At 42.9% G+C, this 19404-nt stretch overlaps 4 protein-coding genes across 5 annotated transcripts in view; 2 read left to right on the top strand and 2 right to left on the bottom strand.

Annotated features, from left to right (window-relative positions):
• LOC131880858 (uncharacterized) overlaps positions 1 to 7199 on the bottom strand; it is a 21571-nt gene extending 14372 nt beyond the window's left edge. Inside the window, exon 1 of one of the 2 annotated variants that reach the window (XM_059227578.1) lies at positions 7182 to 7199. Coding sequence is in view for 1 of the 2 variants with exons in the window: in XM_059227577.1 (XP_059083560.1) it covers positions 4213 to 4286 (74 nt within the window). In the remaining variant the exon portion in view is untranslated. Of the gene's footprint in view, positions 1 to 4212; positions 4561 to 7181 lie in introns of those variants that run through there. The other variant, XM_059227577.1, reaches the window with a different exon arrangement.
• A 1235-nt stretch (positions 7200 to 8434) lies between these two features.
• On the top strand, positions 8435 to 11451 carry LOC131880853 (uncharacterized; the record flags this gene model as incomplete). The annotated part of the gene is given in 1 exon segment (XM_059227567.1): positions 8435 to 11451. A coding segment is annotated over 1 exon segment (3017 nt), but the record flags the coding sequence as incomplete, so codon positions are not given.
• A 75-nt stretch (positions 11452 to 11526) lies between these two features.
• Positions 11527 to 12221, top strand: LOC131880863 (uncharacterized). The gene has a single exon (XM_059227583.1). The coding sequence runs from the start codon at positions 11527 to 11529 to the stop codon at positions 12145 to 12147; it is 621 nt and encodes a 206-aa protein (XP_059083566.1). The 3' UTR covers positions 12148 to 12221.
• LOC131880857 (tudor and KH domain-containing protein homolog) lies at positions 12201 to 16379 on the bottom strand. Its single transcript, XM_059227576.1, has 5 exons — positions 15907 to 16379; positions 13759 to 14420; positions 12999 to 13237; positions 12726 to 12909; positions 12201 to 12474 (listed from the first exon to the last, which is right to left on the bottom strand). Exons 1-5 carry the CDS (start codon positions 16175 to 16177, stop codon positions 12415 to 12417), a joined length of 1416 nt encoding a protein of 471 aa, XP_059083559.1. The 5' UTR covers positions 16178 to 16379; the 3' UTR covers positions 12201 to 12414.
• Between the last annotated feature and the right edge of the window lie 3025 nt (positions 16380 to 19404).

Below are 19404 nucleotides of genomic sequence, written 5' to 3'. Positions count from 1 at the left end.
ATGTGGCTGAACAATCGACTTGTACAGAGTTAGCATCAAGATACTATCTCTGGACTTAAACGTGCGATAGATCCAACCACATGTTTGAAAAGCTTTGCCAAGTTTCAACTGGATGGACCATCAATCTTCTAGAATCTTGGAATAATACTCCTAAATCCTTCAAACTTGCTGAGTATCTTTACCTCCATTGTGAAGAAAATGGACATTCTCTAACGTCATATTTGGCTTTGAGTGGTTTCAAGGGAAATTCATACCTTGAAAATGGTTGCTGTAAAAGCAACCTGTGTTTTCAAGAGCGTTCTTTGCATGCAGTTTATTCACGTTTGGATCTCAAAAAGTCGATCCGTTCAAGACCTTGAATACCTTGGCCATTTCTTCATGCCCTCTTGTGTGAAGAGAAGCTCGGGCAAGCCCTCGCTCGCTCTTCTCCTCAAACTCGACGGCATGAAATGGTCGAACGCATTCAAAGTGTCTTGGACCTCGTCGACTTTCTTCAAGCCTCACTTTTAGAAACTCCACGCAAAGAATGCCCACGCAATTGAATAAATGGCTATTCTATCATCATTATTATTTGGGGTGTTAGGGTCGGAGGGGCCATAACATCGTCCACTTTATTTACCAATAAGCACTGTGATAGTCCGAATCAGTTTTGGTTCTCCGTCTGTGGTTGTGGGTTGCGTCTAAAAGTTTCCTTGAGAAATGTCGGGGAGGAGAATCGAACCGGAGACCTCTCACATGTTTAGACACTGCGCTAGCCGTTACGCCACGTCTTCTCCCTCCGGGGTAAGAGATATTTCTCTTGCATAATTTTGGTCCTAAAATGTTGATGTTTTAAGGTATTTCAGTTCAATTTGCCGGTATTGAAAAATTTCAAACCGTTAGAAATATATTTTGCGATTTTTAGGAGCTTTGGAAACTAAAATGCTTCAAGTGGGTATTACCCTCGAAAAGTAAATGAAAAACAAGCACCAAGCAAAGTCAGCAGACGGAGCAAAACTGTAAACAATATCCCCAACCAACCTGCTCAGTACATTTATGCTTGTTGAAGCATACATAATTCTGATATTGAGCCAAGATTTATACGGTGACATTAATTCACCGAAAAATGACATTTTTGAGTTTTCTGAACCAAACTTTACGAGCGTATTGAAAAACTAGATCACGGTGCAAGTTGGCTCTGATGTTAATCTAAATTCTACCTCCTCAAAATCAGGGTTCCGGCTAACATTTTTCCTGAATTTTCTTTACTTCACATGCCTAAAAAAGCATCGGTCATTCACGTAACCTCTGTTCTGTTGGCAAGTCACCTACTTGTTCATGAGTAGGGCTTGGATAAAGAACCTTTTGAATTTATATTGAATGTTCATAATTTTCTAACCATATGCGTCCAGAAATTGATATTGTTGTTTTATTGGGGTGAATATATCATTTTGGTGCTTAGTCGCTGGCACAAATAGGATCAAGCAAACCATCAATATTTTAGTGTGAAAATTTCTGATGACATATGGTTGAAAGGCAGGAACCTTACAGCATCAGCTGATTTATGGTGATAGCGACCCTGGTTCAAGTACATTGAAATAGGGAGGGAATTTTCAAACTGGGTAGCCTCTACTGATGGGAAAAGGGCAAGAAGCAAGTCATCACAGACACCCAAGTACTACTTGTTCACAAGCAAAGCTTGGCCAAGTACTAGAACTTGGGCAAGCTTAACCCAAGCAGAGATCCGCTGCTAGCGTAAGGGGCTCATATAGTTAGCTCAGGAAAACCGCAAAATGAGAGTTTTTGTTCGTAGTTAAAGTCAAATTGCCAGAAATAAACCAAGAATTGAACCAAAGCCATGTTACTGCCTCACTGTTGGCGCATATTATTGCTTTTCCTGTATAAGTTGATTTAATTTGCCCTGGTATAAAATTTCTCGCGTAAGTTTGGCCACACCATTTTCCCCTCAAGTGTCTGTGTACAAACCCAAGTTGGGGCAAGTTCCTACTTGGGCAAGTTAAGCACCGGACTACTTGCCCTGTCGGTGCTTGCTTCACATCAGTAGTAGCCTCCTTCCTTGTGCTAACACCAACTCTCCAACTGTTCTGGCACTGAACTTCCACCTCAAGTTGATGAATCCTGGATTTTTTATGCAAGTCAAGCTTGCTCGTCCAATGGTTTCGATTCAGGGCACTACTGATTGACTTTTATGATTATTTCTTTACTTTTGCAAATTACCTTAATGAAAAAGTGACAAATCAAAGTTGATGGCATTTGTTTTGCTCATCAGTTATTTTTCTCAGCGTAACACACGAGCAAAATTTGTTGTTTAAACAAGTACAACTTGGTTTTCGCCTCTCTCAGCCTTACTTGTCGTTTGATAAATGCAATGAGACCAATTTAGACGCTCACATTTCTACCTGAATCAGCATTAAATTGATTTAAAAAGACCATGGGAGCCAAACTGACGCAAGAAGGGTTGATTGGAGGAAAGTTATTTATATCTAACTTTAGAGTTGAAAGTGGTCCTTGATTTGTCACTCCCTAGTGAAAGCGAAATTTAAAACCCACGGTTTTGAGTTGCTTTGCTGAAGAATATCGCGATTGGATGCTCAACAAAAGGCGCTGGTCGAAAACTGAATTTGATCATTGTTACTAATGCTTAAAGGTCAGAAGGTCCGTTCTTCAAAAGAAGAATTAAAAAGTGCACTTTTACTTTCCAAGCAATCGAAATAAGACGAAACTAATTGAGCAGAATGTTCTCCAAATGGCGTGGATGATGGTCCTCATTGAAAAGTCTCGGTTATACGTAGGACTCTTTCTTAAAACCTTCTTTTATCACTTGAATTTCGTCATAATGAAACCGAATAATTTTAAGATCTCAAACTCGTTGATTAATAACCCGTAACTCTTATTTGTACTAAAAACTGGATAACTTTTTTTTGGTCCCGAAAGTGACTCGTGTTCGGTTCTATGGGGTTAAAAGAATCGGTTATATAAGGTCTGGTAAAACGTCCTTCATTTACAACCAATAACCTAATGTATTACACACCAATTTGGGATTGAAGTTTTTTGACGAACTTTTGATAATCATCAGAACAACGGTGATTACAGTTAGTGACTAACAAGCCGAAGTCTCAGGGGAACAGGTGCAGACCATTTCAGGATCAAGATCGTCCCAAGCTCGCTTTAGGAATATCTAAATAGCTCTAATACCCTTAATGGTCAATAAAAGAAGGTCAGCTTGTCAAAAAACATACTTGAAGCGCCAAATTTTCATCACTGGCGCTAGTAACAACAAGCAAACGAACCTGTTAGAGCTTGCCTACGTAAGCGTCCCCATAATGGCAATCTTCAAGTAAAGGATGGAAACTTGCGTTCACTTTTGAGCAATATTATGAATAAACTCACACGGGCAGGTTACAAGAAGTTGAAAAAGAACTTTTAATTTTAGATTTGTGTTACATTGCTCCCCCACGTTATGCCATTAATAACGATCGTATCTGCATCGAACCCCCTCTGGTCATTTCATCTACGTAGATGCACTTTTAAAAACAGGGCAATTCAAGGCGGCTAATCAACATTCTTTTCTAAACCAATATTTTTACTATTTCATAACTATATTATCAACTATTTCGACTGCACCCTCTTAAGGTTTATTTGTTTTTTTTTTTTACAGGGGATATATCATTGGTTGCAACGGTATAAAGATTCTCAAAAAGAGGGAATTTCGTTAAGGATAGCCTAGATTATGCTTTTTCAATTGCAAGCCGAAAGAGAGAAATGGTCACCGTCGTATCCTGCTTGATCTGAATCCTCTTATTTCTCGAGAGAATGGTGGGGCATAAAACACATCGTTGCTTTGAAACTCTGAAGACTGCACTTTTAAGATTTGGTGTCGATCTTGTTCCTGAAATGATCTGTACAGTTTTCCTCTCAATTCTGGTTGGTTGTTGGTGGTCGGGAAATTTTGACGGCTTTCTCATACATTTGCCACATTTCATGTGAAAACTCTTGCCTGAACAAATATCGCACACAAACGTATGCATGCACTGGATTATTTGCTCAAGGACATGTAACAGAAACTTTTTCAAGGCTCATAAAACTCTGGCACTTGTTCCAATTATCCCAGGTTTGGGCTGGTAAGAAGCCAACGTAGTAACAGTCGTCGACTTACACATTCAGATATCAGCCCAATCCTCCTTCAATGGGGTGTGTCCAGTAAACGCTTACCGTTTGTTGCCTGGCCTGCTGGTCATAGTACCGAGAGGTTCCTCAATCGGTCTATCCACATGATACAGAACCATTGACCTCAAATCGATACCATGGAATGGAGATATCGGGGCCGGCTCTTCACCTTGGGTACCATGTTGTTCAATTGAAGAAAACAATGGCGACGAATCTAGGTAGGCAGTAGGTAACTGTCAGCTACAATGACAAAATGGGCTTCAAGCGTGTTCGAAGTGGAACTCTAAGCAACCACATGCTTTCACGCTCGATGGCGATCCACAAAGTTACATCGTTCCCTGGCAGATGCTCTTCACTCACTGGCTCACGACCTCAATGGAACATGGGAACTGGAAGACGGACCTCGCCTTTTTTCAAGCAAGAACAAACATGGCCAGAGAGCTTCCAATGAAGAGGCCAGCATCGGGAGGATAGTGAACGAGAGAGTGAGAGTGAGTCAGTGAGTGAGTCAGGAAGTGAGTGAGGGAAAAGGGGCTTGTGGATGATGCGATCCTCGATGGCGCCTGGGAGAAACGATAGGGAATGGGGAAATGCTCATGCCTCCATGGCACATGATTGTTTCCTTACGCAGAACCGCTTCTTGAACGGACAGGGGTTTGTTGTTGCAGGCGTTAGGCACGGATGGCAGGTGGTTGGTTGGTGGGGGAACTAATCATTTGAAAGCTCATCTCAAGCCCGCTTTAGTTTGGCTTATTGGAGTGTTGGCCATGGGTTCGAGGCTGGGGTGAGTCGGGTTACGCTCTGTTTGAGTGGACCCTTATATAGGCTTGGACTGACAGCGTCTTCCCATGGGGATGGTGAATTTTGAGGCTCAAAACGCATAATCTTAACCTTCGATAAGTCCAAGAGTCAGCAAAGAGGGATCCATGAGGAATCTGAGGAATCAGTGCACTCTCTTTTTTGGTGCATACCTCGTATAAAGCCTTTTGTTTACTTTCAATTTGTCTTAACAGTTGTCTATGCGAAGTCTATTTTCCTTAAATGAGAAAGATCTGTCATTGAATTATCAATAAACTGAGAAGGTTACTTGATGACGTATGTTACCTTGTAGATTGACTTCTCGATTGAAGTATTTATTTACGGACTACTTAACCGATATAAATAATGTAGTCCAATGTAAAAACGAGGTGAAATTCGGCTTGATGTACGCAAAAGAGGATCATGAACGATTTAATGCTTGGCCTGCCAAAGACATGGTATTTCCACATCTCAGAAAGACCCTGAATGTAGGGCTGGTGAAGAAATTTGGAGAAGTGGCGATCCAAAAGGGTATGAAGAGTTTCGTCTAAGGCCAGAAGGCAGTAAATTTTGAACCAATGTTTTTTTTATGAATTATATTAGTTATGCAGTTTAGGTTTCCAAACGTACGCGTATATGCCTAAAATGCAAGTGATGCTTCTTCTGTCATTGTATAATGTTGTTATTGTTGGATTTGAACAGAGAATATAACTGCATTAAATTACGTAAGGTATCTGGGAACGTTTTCCCCCCTTTTTTAATACCTAGATGTTCAGTATTTTTAGTCTATCCCATTAGAAAACTATCTCCAACCCTATTATTTCCCGGGTGAAAGACAGCTCAACCTCTTTCTAACCTTTTAAAGGCTGAATCTATTGGAGCCCGGATTGGAGAAGCATGTTCCAAATGGGGTTGTAGGATAGACTCATTCCTAAGCTATGTATTTTTTTGTATTTGGGGTGCTAGGGTCGGAGGGATGAGCCTCGCCCGGCCAGCAAAGCCAGCCATCACATCGTCCTTATACTTTTTCCGATAGGCAGTGTCGTGTCCGTATCAGTTTGGTTCTCCGTCTGTGGGCAGGGTTAGCGTCTAAAAGATTCCTTGAGAAGGGTCGGAGAGGAGAATCGAACCGGGGACCTCTCCCCTGTTAAGAAACTGCGCTAACCACTACACCACGTCTCCTCCCTGGGAAATATTGGATCAGTTATGTATTTTTTTTTCAACTGAGCTAAGATTTGCTAGCTCTTTACCAAGAGCAGCGGTATTAAATATTTTTCGATACTAATAGGTTTGCAGGCAGGGTATCTTTTGACATTCAAAAAATGTGCAGAATCAAATCGTAAGGTGGTCCAAATAAAAACAAGAAAGCGAGAACAGGGTGTGCAGTCTTGATTTCTCATGAAAATATTTGTGATGATAGGTGAGAAATACAGTGATGAATTGGTTATCTGAGTAAGGTTGGGCTTGGTTGTTACTCTAAGGATGGAGAGGGTATTGTAATGCAAAGATCAAAGGTTGGGTAAACCCTGCTCTCGAACAGGTTTAGTAAGACATGGAGTCCGTCAGGACTGGAGATGAAAGCTTTTTGAAACCTCGCTAGACGTTTGAGTGTTGTATTGCCTCCAAATTGGTTACTTGATTGGGAAGGCAGAGTTAATTAAGCATCCCTCAGCGGGCTTACATCTGATTAGGAAGAAATGCATTGCTCGAACGTGTTCTAGCGAGGTTTTGTAGAGCTTTCTTCTCCAGGCATGACGGCCTCCATGAGTAAGATTGATGGTTTAGAAGAATTTCCCATGACCTATTTAGGCGGGAAATGAGGGTTGTTTTTGGAAGAGGTGTAGCATTGATTTCACATTCTATTTTTATGGACTGGCAAAGTTACTTCTTATCAAACTTCATCTTATGAATTGCAAAATGCATGAAAGCTGATAAAAAAGAATGTCAAGATGCTCCTAAACTAAAAAGTGCCTATACCAGGTGCACCATATTATTATTATTATTATTGTTATTTTGCGGACATCCTCTAGAAGGAAGGTTGAGCTTATCTCTATTCTTGTCAGACAATTCCTGGCAAGGAAAGTGTGCGAGAGACAAAAAGACCGGGGAAAAGAGCCTTAACAGGCTTGCCAAATACCCTAAGAGTAAACTTGTAATAGCATGTAATAGTTTTCAATTGTAGAGAACTGGCTTAATCGTGGTTGGTTTCCACCTACCTTTACGAGTAAATTTGGTTAATGAAATACGTTTTTGAGCTAATTAGGGCGGCACTGAAATCAGCTGTAAGAGAATCAAACTAGAGGGCTAAATCGTGGACATAGATCTATGATCATAGAGTACGTTTGCCGTACTCCATGGCTAAATCAAACTGTATCGATGCTTTTCGAGCTCGAATGGAACATAAAGAATCAAGATCGAAGGTTGCAAGCGGATCAGCTTGCGTTACATCAGTACTTACATCACAAACTGGCTCAAATCTAGAGTCTGTACTCTAGTACGTAATTTGGACTTGTATTTCGTTATATCGACTAAGTTTTTGGCAAAACTAGTAAATTCATGGTTCTGTTATTTGTTATGGATATTTTAGGCCCGGGAAACTTCAAGTAATCGCAATATAGCCCAGGCATTAGTCGTTCCTCAATAAAAGGAACGGACTACAGTTAAAATTACTTTGGCCACAAAGAGTAATTCATTACACAACCATTTCTCGCCACCAAAAGTAACGAAAATACTCGTATAAATCCTTTCCGGCAGAAATACAATCTTCATGTGTCAAGGGACTTAATACACTAGTTTGTGCTAATTCAATGTTATGAAATAAATGAAAAATTACACTGCTTTCAAGTAGTTTACTCTATCTAGAAGGGTAGCTACGATTCGAGCTAAAACTTGTTTAGACTTGTTGCTGATCATGCCAACCATGTTAGTCTGGGCAAAATCAAACTCACTCGATTACATTTGGACCGATTATGCCATTTCTTGAACGTGGGAAATGATGTGAACGTAGAGCTTTGTCCTTGAACACTTCTTCAAAAACAGGCCTGGCTCTTCTCCATGGTCCACCTACTCGAAACTACTATTCCGCACTCTGCCTTCTCTTCTACACATTCATACCGGCTTTGAATGCCAATCGTTTCATGACAAGGATTGGCCTTCGCTTCCAACATCATCTACCTAGATTGCCCTGATTGATGTCTGACATGCCGATATTTTCCGGCATTCCGAGCATTCCGCAAATTTGGCCACCCTGTTTGAGTGTCCGTGTTATTTTTCAATTGGGCGCCATCCCTCATTCACTCCTCTTTGAACAGTCCTTGAAGGTCCATCCGAAGCGAACAGCGGAATGGCTCCCGACGGTGGCGGGACCCGCAATTCATAACACACACTGCCCGCTGAGGCGCCTCCATGGCTCAGCTACCCATCACCCCGCCCGCTGAGGCCGAACACGGGTCGGGGCCTATGGATTTGGCAGCCAGTCCCCAAGCCGACAGCCTGGATTTCCTCCTTGATCCTGAGAATGTCGAGGATGTGGAGCCTCCTGCCGCCTTCTTTTGTTCCGGCCACCCTTCGCCCGGTCACGCCTCTCTTCATCCTCGGACTTATTTGGCCACTGGCGAATTGGAACGTTGGTTAAACGGGCACACGCTGCCCCGTCCCGCCCCCTCGGCCCATGCCCACTCATTTTTCGGCCATGATTACCCGCTGGCGGCGGTGATGGACCCGACCAGTTGCGTCTGGGACATTTTCTATGCCAATTGGGACGCGCTCTTCTTTCCCGCGCAGAACGCCAATCAGGCCACGCCCACTCACTGCCGAGGCACCCAGCCCGGGTTATCCGATTTGTCCGGGTTCTCTAGCCAATTGCGATCGTTTTTAGCTTGGGTCCGATTCGCCAGTTCATGCCCAACGTTGCTGGCGACGCAATCCGACTTCAATCTGGCCTTTTTTCTTCGATCCTTGCAGGATTTGCATCGGGGATTAGAGGTCATGCGGGATTTACCCGTTCATGTCTTGGTGGCCAATGCGGTCAACGAAGATAACCGAAATCTCCCGTCACATTACTTCCATTTAATCTTGGATGGCTTGTGGACGGTTTATGTGGCTTTGCGCTCAATGAGCTTGAGTTCACGGAACTTTTCCGAATTGTTACGGATACCGGGCTGGCCTCCGGGCTTTTGCGCCTTTCAGGGCTTAGCTGGGCCCACCACGAACGTCTCGGAAAGCGTGACAAATCCTGAGATCGAAAGTTTCAAGCGAGAAGTGAGTGGGCGGATTTATTGTGAGTTGACCTTTTTATTGAGGCATCGCTTCGATCGGTTAGGCATTCGCGAGACCTGGACTGGTCCGACCAATTTTATGCGACTGAGCTTTTTCAATTACTCGAGCTTCAATTGCACTTGTATTCGAGACCTGTTCCTGATGTTGTTCCACGTGGAAAGTTCTGGGAATGTGTGCCATTTTTGGACCGACTTGAGGCTCGGTTTGAGTGCCCAATACCAAGTGGAACTCGCGGACTCTAGCACTTGTATGGCGCCACTCTGGGAGCCCGAGCTAATCACCTTGGGGAGGAATCCCCAGCCTTTAAAGTCCGTTGAAGGTCAGATGTTTATGTGGTGGGTCATTTTTCACGTCAGTGCTATCTTTCACCTTGATTGCCAAGGTCGAGGTGTGAGTGACTCGAACTCGTTACCCCAAGAGTTTGTGCATGTGATCGAGAAACAAGTGAAAGAAAGTGTTCAATTGATGGGCGACGCCCATGAGATCGAAATGAGGACGATTCTGTGGACTCTGATCCGGGTGTTCCCACTGAGCGGACCCAGTTTCAACGTACTTCATATGCTCTGGGATTACTTTCACAAGCGTTTAAATGACCATTTTAGTGCCATGAATTCCGTTGCCGTAGTCAATCTAGCCTTGTTACCCAAATCCATCCGTGATTGGGACAAAAGTTTGCCCTCCCCAGGGGATGAACGTGATTTCCAATCGTGTCTAGTAAAGGCCAAAGAACGGAACAGCTTCGAGCTGTTCTTGAAACTCCTGCAATTGTATCTGAGCTCAAACGATGCCCTCAAGTTGAGGGCCAAGATTTCGGGGCGGATCCTGTCCAAATTGCCCTCCAAACGCTTACTGGAACTAACCCAAGTGGGTTGGTTCCACTTGATCTCTTTACAAATAGTGATTTTTCGGTGTTCCACTGCGCAAGATGCCCAGCAAAACTTGTCCCGAATCCAAGGACTAATCAGTTCGATCAAGTACAAAGAGCTTCATCCCAAGAAGAGGGTGGTCATCCTCCAAGGCATGGCCACACTCGCTCGAGTCTCTTTGGACAAGGATCAAGATCCGGTCAAAGCCATATCCGTTCTGATGGGAGTTCTCAATCACACCATTGACGAGACCATGCAAAAACGGAGCGACAATTGCTTGCAGAGATTGGCTCAATCCTGTATGGAGGTGTGGACTCAATTCATGGAAGAAGCCTTGCTCTCACCCTCAACCGAGTTGACCTTGATCCAATCGCAATTGCTCTCACCTCAGCTCGGGTCTTACATGAAGCACTTCTCATCGAACGAGTTGCACTCCATCATTTCTCAATTGAGCGGCTTCGTCATGAAAATCCGCCGGTTTTATGATGCCTTCAACGACAAGAACGTGTTTGCCATCACGGAGGAGGAATCCATAACCAAAGAGAAAATTGACCAAACCCACGCGCTCCTTTGGAGCAGAGTCTTCCAACTCATCCATCAAGACCTCGCCCTCCGACTGATTGGGCCTCATGAGCCCATGGCCGAGCTGGTTGTAGGCCTGCTGCTAATGCTAATACAAGGACAAATGCCAGCCTCGGTCAATTTGAAACCCTTTTCTCACTATTTCCAATTCTTCGCTCAGTCGGAGGCGGTGAATCCGAATTTCGCCAGTCACTTCCTCTTGAACGTGGTGGAGAGTGCTCAATCCCATCTAAGGGAGTCTCTCATTAACCTAGAACAAGTCATCAAGGGTTGGATACGGGTGGGCATGCTTACCACGAAAGATTCGACGAATTATGCCACGTTTCAAGCTCTATCCAAAGAAGTGTTCGTTTTGGAGGAGCTTAATGGCATAAAGCCATATATGACTTCTGACGAAGATCAACATCCCTTGGTCATTTTCATCACGGCCTTGGGAAACTTGACCAAAATGAGTGATAACCACTTAAAGTCACTCAGATCGTCATATACCCAATACTTGTTGATCGCTGTTGAAAGCTTGAGGAACTTGAAGAAGTTCGAACGGACGAATCCGTCCGTAGTTTTGCATCTCTATCAGTCAGCCGCTTTGATGATCGAAAAATGTGCCCGTCTCTTGTATGACCACGACACCAATGAATTCAACCACCTTGGACCCATCCTCAACGAACTGTTCGTACCTAATGTCATTCAAAATCCCAAATACAACTTGCCCGAACTCTATCAAAAAGCTGTACGTCAGACCTTGAGCCAAGTCATCTAAGGTCTTGTGGACGTACCTCTATTCAAGAGAGACCAATTTCTCGTCCGGAGCCTCAAGACTATCTTCGTAGGGTATATGGTTCGATTCCGAGTGCTGGATAATCCCTCGGAAAATTGGAACACACAGCATCCGTTCTTTCGTGTGTTTACCCACTACATGCCCGAGCAATCTCGGTCCGACCTTCAAAAGCAGTTCTTGATGGTTGTCAAGACGGACTTCTTGCAGAAGAACAACGTCAGTGTGAACAAAGTGATCCTAACCTTTATTCATCTCATCCTGAGTTCATTCTGTGGGACCACGGTCACTCATTTAGCCGTGGCCAGGATTTTGTACTTCTCGATCTGCGATTTGATCCTGAAACGAACCGAACTCCGACCAATCGGATTCAAGGTACTCCAAGGGCTTTGGCAACATAGCCGCATTCACCCGGAGGACGAGCCTTATTTAGAGGTCTTGGAAAAAGAGAACCAGACTGTGATTCACGCGCAATTAGGCCACGCCCCCACAATGGAGTTCTTCCAATTATTCTCGGCCCTGACCCCATTTAATCCCGCATTAACGAGAGCTCTTCTCCACCTTCTGCGTGATCAAGTGGCCTTGATCGAGGCTCGTCGAGGCCTGTCCAGTCACAAAGATCATTCCCTTCGTCGAGGCCTTAATCTCATTCAAGAGAGTCTGACGAAAGCGCCCAATTGACGGCGGGATCATACATGACATGTGCTAGGTGTTTTGAATTAGATAAATATATCTGAACTGTATGGATAATCTAATTAATGACAATTCTTCTACCTCTGATCAACAAAGAAAGGATATGGCGTAACGAATTCGAAAGGATCACAGCACTATTGGAGATGGTTGAGTGATAGAAGAGAGGACTAAAGGACGTTGATACAAGTACATTCCGGTCCGAAGTCCTCCTTCAAAGGGTAACTGAATGGATGAAGTGAAGGGATAAATTCACATTCACTGGTCGATGTATCGGGCATGACCAAGTCGAACCATTTCGTCGCCGATATTCAGATCCTGTAACAAGGAAATAGATATGCATATTTGCTCATGATATCAACACGTCGATCATTTCAACTGAGCAAGCCAATCTAATTCAAAGCGATCAATGGAACTGTGGACTTGCCAAGGCCGAAACTGGGTTTCGATAACGAAGGTGTTTCGTGACATGTTGCCTTTGTTGTGTTACATACAAGTAGCCTTAAGCCATGGTTATGTCCGTGACCAAGTGTGCTAGCCTCTCCAATGAAGAACGTTCAAACGTTTACCTCGTCCCCGGATGTGTCCACCAATTGAACCCAAGGCACCAATTGGGACTGAACCGTCTTGTAGTCCACGATTTCAGCCAACACCTCCTTCCATTGAGCACAACGTGTGAGTCGCTCGAAATCATCACTGGCCTCGGGTGACCAGCAAGACGCCGAAACGAGAGATCCGTCCTCCTTTCGTTGACTAAAAAACGATAAATCAGGGTCCCAAAAGGGGGAATTAGTCCTGACATGGCGAGTTTAGGCCTTAATCCCTGGATGGCGATTACTTACCCGGGCTCTATGCGAGCGAGAGAGCATTGGATGGCTTGGAAATTGAGTTTAAGAAACGTGGTTCGCAGGTTGTACACTTCGGAGATCGACTTCTGGATGCAATCCCCGAAGTCAACGTAGTCGAGATCCAACGAAATCTGGGATTCGTCGTATTCGTCGGGGATGACTTTGACCACTTTGGCCCGATACCAGCGACCGTCGGCTTCAAATTGAGCGGCCACTAAATCACCAGTTTCGGCCTAAAAACACCAAACACACCTCATTGACTTCTCATCAAGACGACGTTTCTCAAACGAATAATAATATTCGTGCTTTCGATTAATACGTGATTCAATACAATAATTGGTTGAAATATTACAGTTAATCGATGATGCGTCTTGTTGTGCGTACTAAAATTATTTAAAATGGAAATGTGGATCCAAAATTTTGAAATTTGGTTCCCCTTTGTGCATAGTGAGGGAAAACTTACTCGAATGTGCCACAGTAATTTCATGGCAATAAAAATCGTGTTTAATTGATTGATGTATTTTTGTATTGTTTAGTAAAATTCCATCTTTGCAGTGTCATGAGTATTGGAAAGGTTAACACTTAATTTGGTTGATCCTTGCATTTTTAAACGTTACAAAATTTCAATTTTTTTTGGCATTGAATTTATATTACTCGAATATACTCGAATCTGCAGTTAAAAAACATCTTTTATCAACTTTAATTCTCAAAACACTAAACGTCAGGGAAAGGACCATTGAGACGAGTCACTCACCGTTTTGACTTGATTGGACTCTCGATTAGCTGCCACTTCATAGAAAGCCGTCATTTCATCGACCAGTTTGTCCAAATCGATACTTCGAGGCCCGACTTTCTGTACATAAAAGAATCCCGGATCGGCGATAGAAGACACATACACGGCCATGACTTTATCCCCCGCAGATTGGACCAACGTCTCTGTCTTTTCGGACTCTTTGGGCCGGAACAGGTGACTAGTTTCCGAATCCACTCCATTCTCCGAAGTCAGGAACAAGTGCGGTGTCTGATTTGCTTTGGGCGCAAAAGTTCGCGGGCGCCGTGAATCTTGGGCGATCTTGACCCGTGCCCGCAAACTGGCAGCTTCATCCAATTGCTCGGTTATGAGCACTTGAGCTCGATCCACTTGCTCGGAGGTGCCCCGCAAGGTGATACGCTTGGTCCCTTGCGGAACCCCACCACCACGTTCCACGTCAATCTTACATCGGGATTGAGTCTGAAGACTTCGGATGGTCTCTCCACCCCGCCCAATGATCCGCCCCACCCATTCGTTCGGCACTTCTACGACCACAGTCTCCAATTGAGGCTGGTTGGCGATGAGTTGATGGATCAAGATCTCGGCCAGGTGGGCGTCAGTTCTTTGACCGCGAATCCCGATCACACGATGGGTTTCCGTGGCTTCTGGAAGGGTGAATAAAACGGTCGTGGGTAAAATTTACGATTGAAAAGATGAGGCAAAGTTGTGTTTCTGGGTGAAGCATTGAGGGGAACTTTGGGTGATATGAGCTGTGTACGGGTTTCCCACCAAATCGACCTCCTCCGGGTCATAGCAACTGTGGAGTTCATTTTCACTACATATTAATGAAATGAGAAATTTAGAATGACACAGTTAAAGCAAGTCACTAGTTTCCGACCGAGTGGAGGATGAAGATTCAGATTTTATGTAGTGATGACTACACATAAGTTTAAATACCACTCTTGAGTTCCCCCGAGTCAGACTTTTGGCCCTAAGTTAATTCATTTGGTCAGCTCTGTTGATCATATCAAATGCTAATTTTGGATAGATGAATGGCTCAGACGGTACAAAATGGTCTCTTCCATTGTGAGTTCATATCTCTACAAAAAAGTCGGTGAATTGACACACTGACATCCACCGGACACGTGTCATATTCTTAGCTACGTAAGTCAATATACATAGTCCAGGGACACCAAGTATGTAAATTGGCACACCGAGACACAACTTCACGGGCCAAAAAGATCAGGTGCAATCAAACTAGCTGTTTTTTGTAGATTCGATCCAGAAAACTAGTTCAAAGTGTTTTGAATAAATCAGGGAAATATCTTTGGTGAGAGAATATTTTAGAACAAGTTAGCTTAACCAGATGATATACTTCAAAACGTAATTCTTTCATCTTGGCCTTATTTCTTAGGGTTCATTAGCATTCTAACTTAACGCACATTGACTGCAGTTTTTCCGTTATCGAGATTGAAAGTCATCAAATGCGTTTCGGATTGGGACCCGTTCAAAAAACATTTACGAGGAAAAACAGTCACAAACACCATTTTTTAATTTTCAAACGGTCCTTTTCTCTTTTCCATACTAGTTTGATCTCCCCCTTAAGTATCCATCCAATATGTTAAAAAAAAAAAACCTTTCACAAAATGCCTATTTTATTCTTTGATCATTTACAAATCTTGTAAATGATGAATGCACTCTCGTATAAACATTTTAAGCATTGACAAGACCAAGAGTCGCGATAAGAATCTTTAAAGTTGAACTATATTTCCTGACAATTCAGCATTTTTCAGGTCCCAATCAAATGGTCTGGCTTCTCAGAAATGGTTGAAAACCCATATGACCTTTCTATCAACCCATCTGATCACGTTTCCTTAATGACCATACTCCACCACGTCCTCGACACCTTTCACAGGTTTTCCCGGGTCCGTTGATTTCAATAAATACCCACCCTCATTAATGATCAGGCCTATGCTTGGGTAAATATTGGTTAGAACTCTGCTTGGGTAGGTTGTGCCACTACTGTAGACTCTTTTACCTGCCCATTTATATTCATTAATAGTAAGCAAATCTGCCATGTTCTGTTGAGGACGTGCCAATTCTTAAGCTTCCTTTATCTATCTCGCGAAGGCAGAGATTTGAGATCCAGACCTTCATCTTTGAAGAATATCTTGGTATTGGTTTTTCTCTGTATTTGTTGGATGGTTTCACCGCGTCTTCCGATGACCAATCCAGCGTGTTCAGCCTCGATTCGGACCGTTAAATGCACGGGACAGCTCCGAGCCCCGCCCTGGGCCTCATCGTCACCATCGCCTTCCGTCCAGCCCCACTCATCGCGGGTTAGGGCGTAGAGGACACCACCCACGGCCGCCACCCCCACCCCTAGCCCCAAACTGACCCAGACGACTTTCCGATTCAGCATTTTTGTAATGATGATGGCCAAAAGGAAGGTGATGCTGCATGGACCCGCTCAAGGGTCGGCATGAGGATGAGACGGTCCACAATGGAATTGAACTTTTCGGCCCAGATCTGGCTGGCGGGTCAATGCAAAGAAGAAGAAGTACGCTTCACTCGGATCATTCAATGGACTACTACAATTTATTCTGGCATTTGTTGTGCTTTGAGCAGGGTGACCAAAGGGGTTTGAGAAGAAGACGCTGGATTGAAACAAGGGGTTTTATGACTCGTAAAAGGTTCCACCACCGAATCGCAATCAAGCGATCTGAAAAGAAGAGGCTCGTTGTTAGAGCAGCTTTGGTTTGACCTCTTGATGATAAACGTTATTCTCCACCGATTAGTTGGCGGTGCTCATTTTTAATTTTGTGACAAACTGTTAGAGAAGTTGAGATAGAGACTTTAAGGGTTGTTAATATCGTGTTAGGTTAGGTTGGGTTAGCTTAGGTAAGGTTAGATTAGGTTTGATTAGGTCAGGTTAAGATTTAAAAAAGTAGCACCGCCAACTAATCGTTGGAGAATAACGTTCACCCCTCTTGATTATGATTGATATGAGGTGAGATTAATATTGGCCCACGAAAAGCTGAAAACGGCGAATCAAAGTCTTTGATTAACACACCTAAAGACTAAGATGGTATCACGACTGAACCTCCATCTAATTTCATCGTACCTCTAACGGAATAAGGCCTCACGAGATTGGATGCATTCATTCTTTTTTGTTTGCTTTTTCACGGGCTTTTCCAGCCGCTAGAGGGAATGTAATCCCCAGTGCTATTACAATGAAAGGTTATAATTCGACTCTTTATTACCTTTCAATCTTTATATGATTTTTGGTCTACCAACGAATTTGAGTTGGCAGACCAAGCTAGTCCTTGCATGTAGGGTTGATCTGGAATGCTATCTAAGAATTTGTCCCAGTCTGACTTGAAAGATGCAACCGGATCAACAAAGCCTACGTATTCCCTACGAATATCAGAGGGAAGCAAATGAAACAATGAAGGAGCCCGAGAAAGAAGAGATGTGGACTTCATTGTTCGAACTAGCCTGGATTCTCAAAGACTTGAAGGTGCTCTCAAAATCTCAAAACGCACATTAAGCCTCTGCGGTCACTAGCATTGACCCTAAATCCTGGGTTGGGACAAAGCTCATGGATACTTTTGAAGACATACAATATCAGATACCTTTCATACCTTCTTTGAACACTGTACAGTCCCAACTTTTTAGCCTCTCCCAATACAAGAGCTCTCTCATTCCTGTGATGTTCCCAGTGAAACACCTTTGGACTTATTTGACCTTTTCCAAACCTGCTGACCTCATTGGAGGCCAAATAGGTGTAACCTATTTAAGGTGCGGCTGGACAATTGACCTGTACAGAGTTAGCATTGTGATACTACCTCTGGACAAAAATGTACAATGTATCCAACAACACATTTGAAAAGCTTTCAGCGGACAACTCAACCAACTAGACAGCTTGACCCAGTACAATAACTAAACACAACATTTTGATCAAAAAGAACTTGATTATGGAAGAAAAATAAACCTTGATGAGTCAATATTTGATTTGCATGCCAAGATGTTAGCATCAGTAAGGCATTAAAAAAAGATCATGTTTAATTAAAACACTATAAAACTTGATTTTCACACCATGATTGATTTAAACGTAACTTGCTTTTCAAGATCAAATGATGAGTTGTCTAGAACCTGTCAAATTTTGGCATGTTATACATCACAGTTTCAATTTTGTTCCAGAAGTACAAACTATTTGTAAGCTAACATATTGGGCTTAATTTCTGTATTGGGTTGAATTGTCTGGTGGGTCGAGTTCTCCTGGGTCAAGTTGCCCTGGGTCGAGTTGTCCGCTGGATCGAGTTGTCCTAGGTCGAGTAGTCCGTTGGGTCGAGTTGTCCTGGAACCGTCATTAAGATATGTTAAAACAAGCAAAAAGAATATCTTACCGGTAAACTGCATATATGAATCTCAGTGTTAAAATATTGTTTAAGGCCAAGAGATGGCGCAGGAAGGATGAGAGTCTCGTGCCCGAAGAGGGCTTGCCATCTGTTTTTGACTCTACGTAGGTGAACATTCAATTTTAAATAAAAAACGCAGTCCTGGTCAGGGTGACGTTTTATTGGGAGAAAAACCCTGATCTGCAAAAGTGCTTGGAAAATCTCAAAGGCTTTTATTTTACGCCCAATCTGCGAGTTTTAAAGGTTTCATGGGTTTCATATTTATTTTTCCGAAAATTCATTCCGACATTCCAAGGATTTCTTGAGCAAAGTCCGAAGTAATCCTCAACAAAAAAATTGCCTTTTATTCAAATTCTTTCAGGGTATTTGCTGTTTATTTCTTCCCTTTTTACATCCCGTGACACATATTGATTTACCCACATTGACCATTTGCTTGTATGTTTTCTCATTTTTTGCCAGTTTAGAATATTGGTTTGCTTGCAAATTTTTGTCCCGTTTTAAATGAATGCAGTGTTGCTAAAACAGTACCAAGTCAGCTATGCTTCATTTTCATTATTTTGACGGCACTGTGTCAGATTGTGGGAGTTAACTCTATTCAAGGGTCTAGTTTTGTGTCTCTCTCAGCTTGTGAAAGAGGAAATCAGAAGAAATGAGCTGTAAGATATTATTCACATCAAATTATTCAGTTTCTATGAACTGTTGAGGTAACTTTGTAGGCCTCCTTGGGGCAGCAAGCAATTTTAAAGAATGGAAAATAAAAAAAATCCCATTGGCATTTCATTGATTCAATTGTTTTGTTGTTACCATCTTTGGTTCAACTTGAGCTGCCATTTAAAACCGGAAAGAGGGGAATGCAGCATGGTAGAAAAAAGGTATGTTTCACCCAAACTCTAATTTGTTCAATTTTTCTCAGCTACCTCTCCCTTTCGAAGTGGGTGAAGGTGACTGATGACCATAAAAATATAAACATGGTCAAGAATGCACTTACAAATATAATCAAACTAAAAGGCATAACCAGAGAAAAGAACACAACATAGACCTGAATCTGTTTTGAACTCTTGATTGAATCTATTTTCTAGTGCAAGGAACAATATGAAGTTGAGGTGATCCCGACCTTTCCATTTTGGATGAAAATTACACTTTGAGCCCCATCATTCTTACATCTTTCAAATCATTTGCTTGTGCCTGGACAATACATTTTTCAAGGAATATTTCACTTGGCCCACCC

Source organism: Tigriopus californicus, chromosome 5, assembly GCF_007210705.1.
Source record: "Tigriopus californicus strain San Diego chromosome 5, Tcal_SD_v2.1, whole genome shotgun sequence".
In the NCBI taxonomy this organism is placed as follows: Eukaryota; Metazoa; Arthropoda; class Copepoda; order Harpacticoida; family Harpacticidae; genus Tigriopus; species Tigriopus californicus.
Note: the sequence above shows the minus strand (reverse complement) of the source record. Positions and strands in the feature narration are given on the sequence as shown.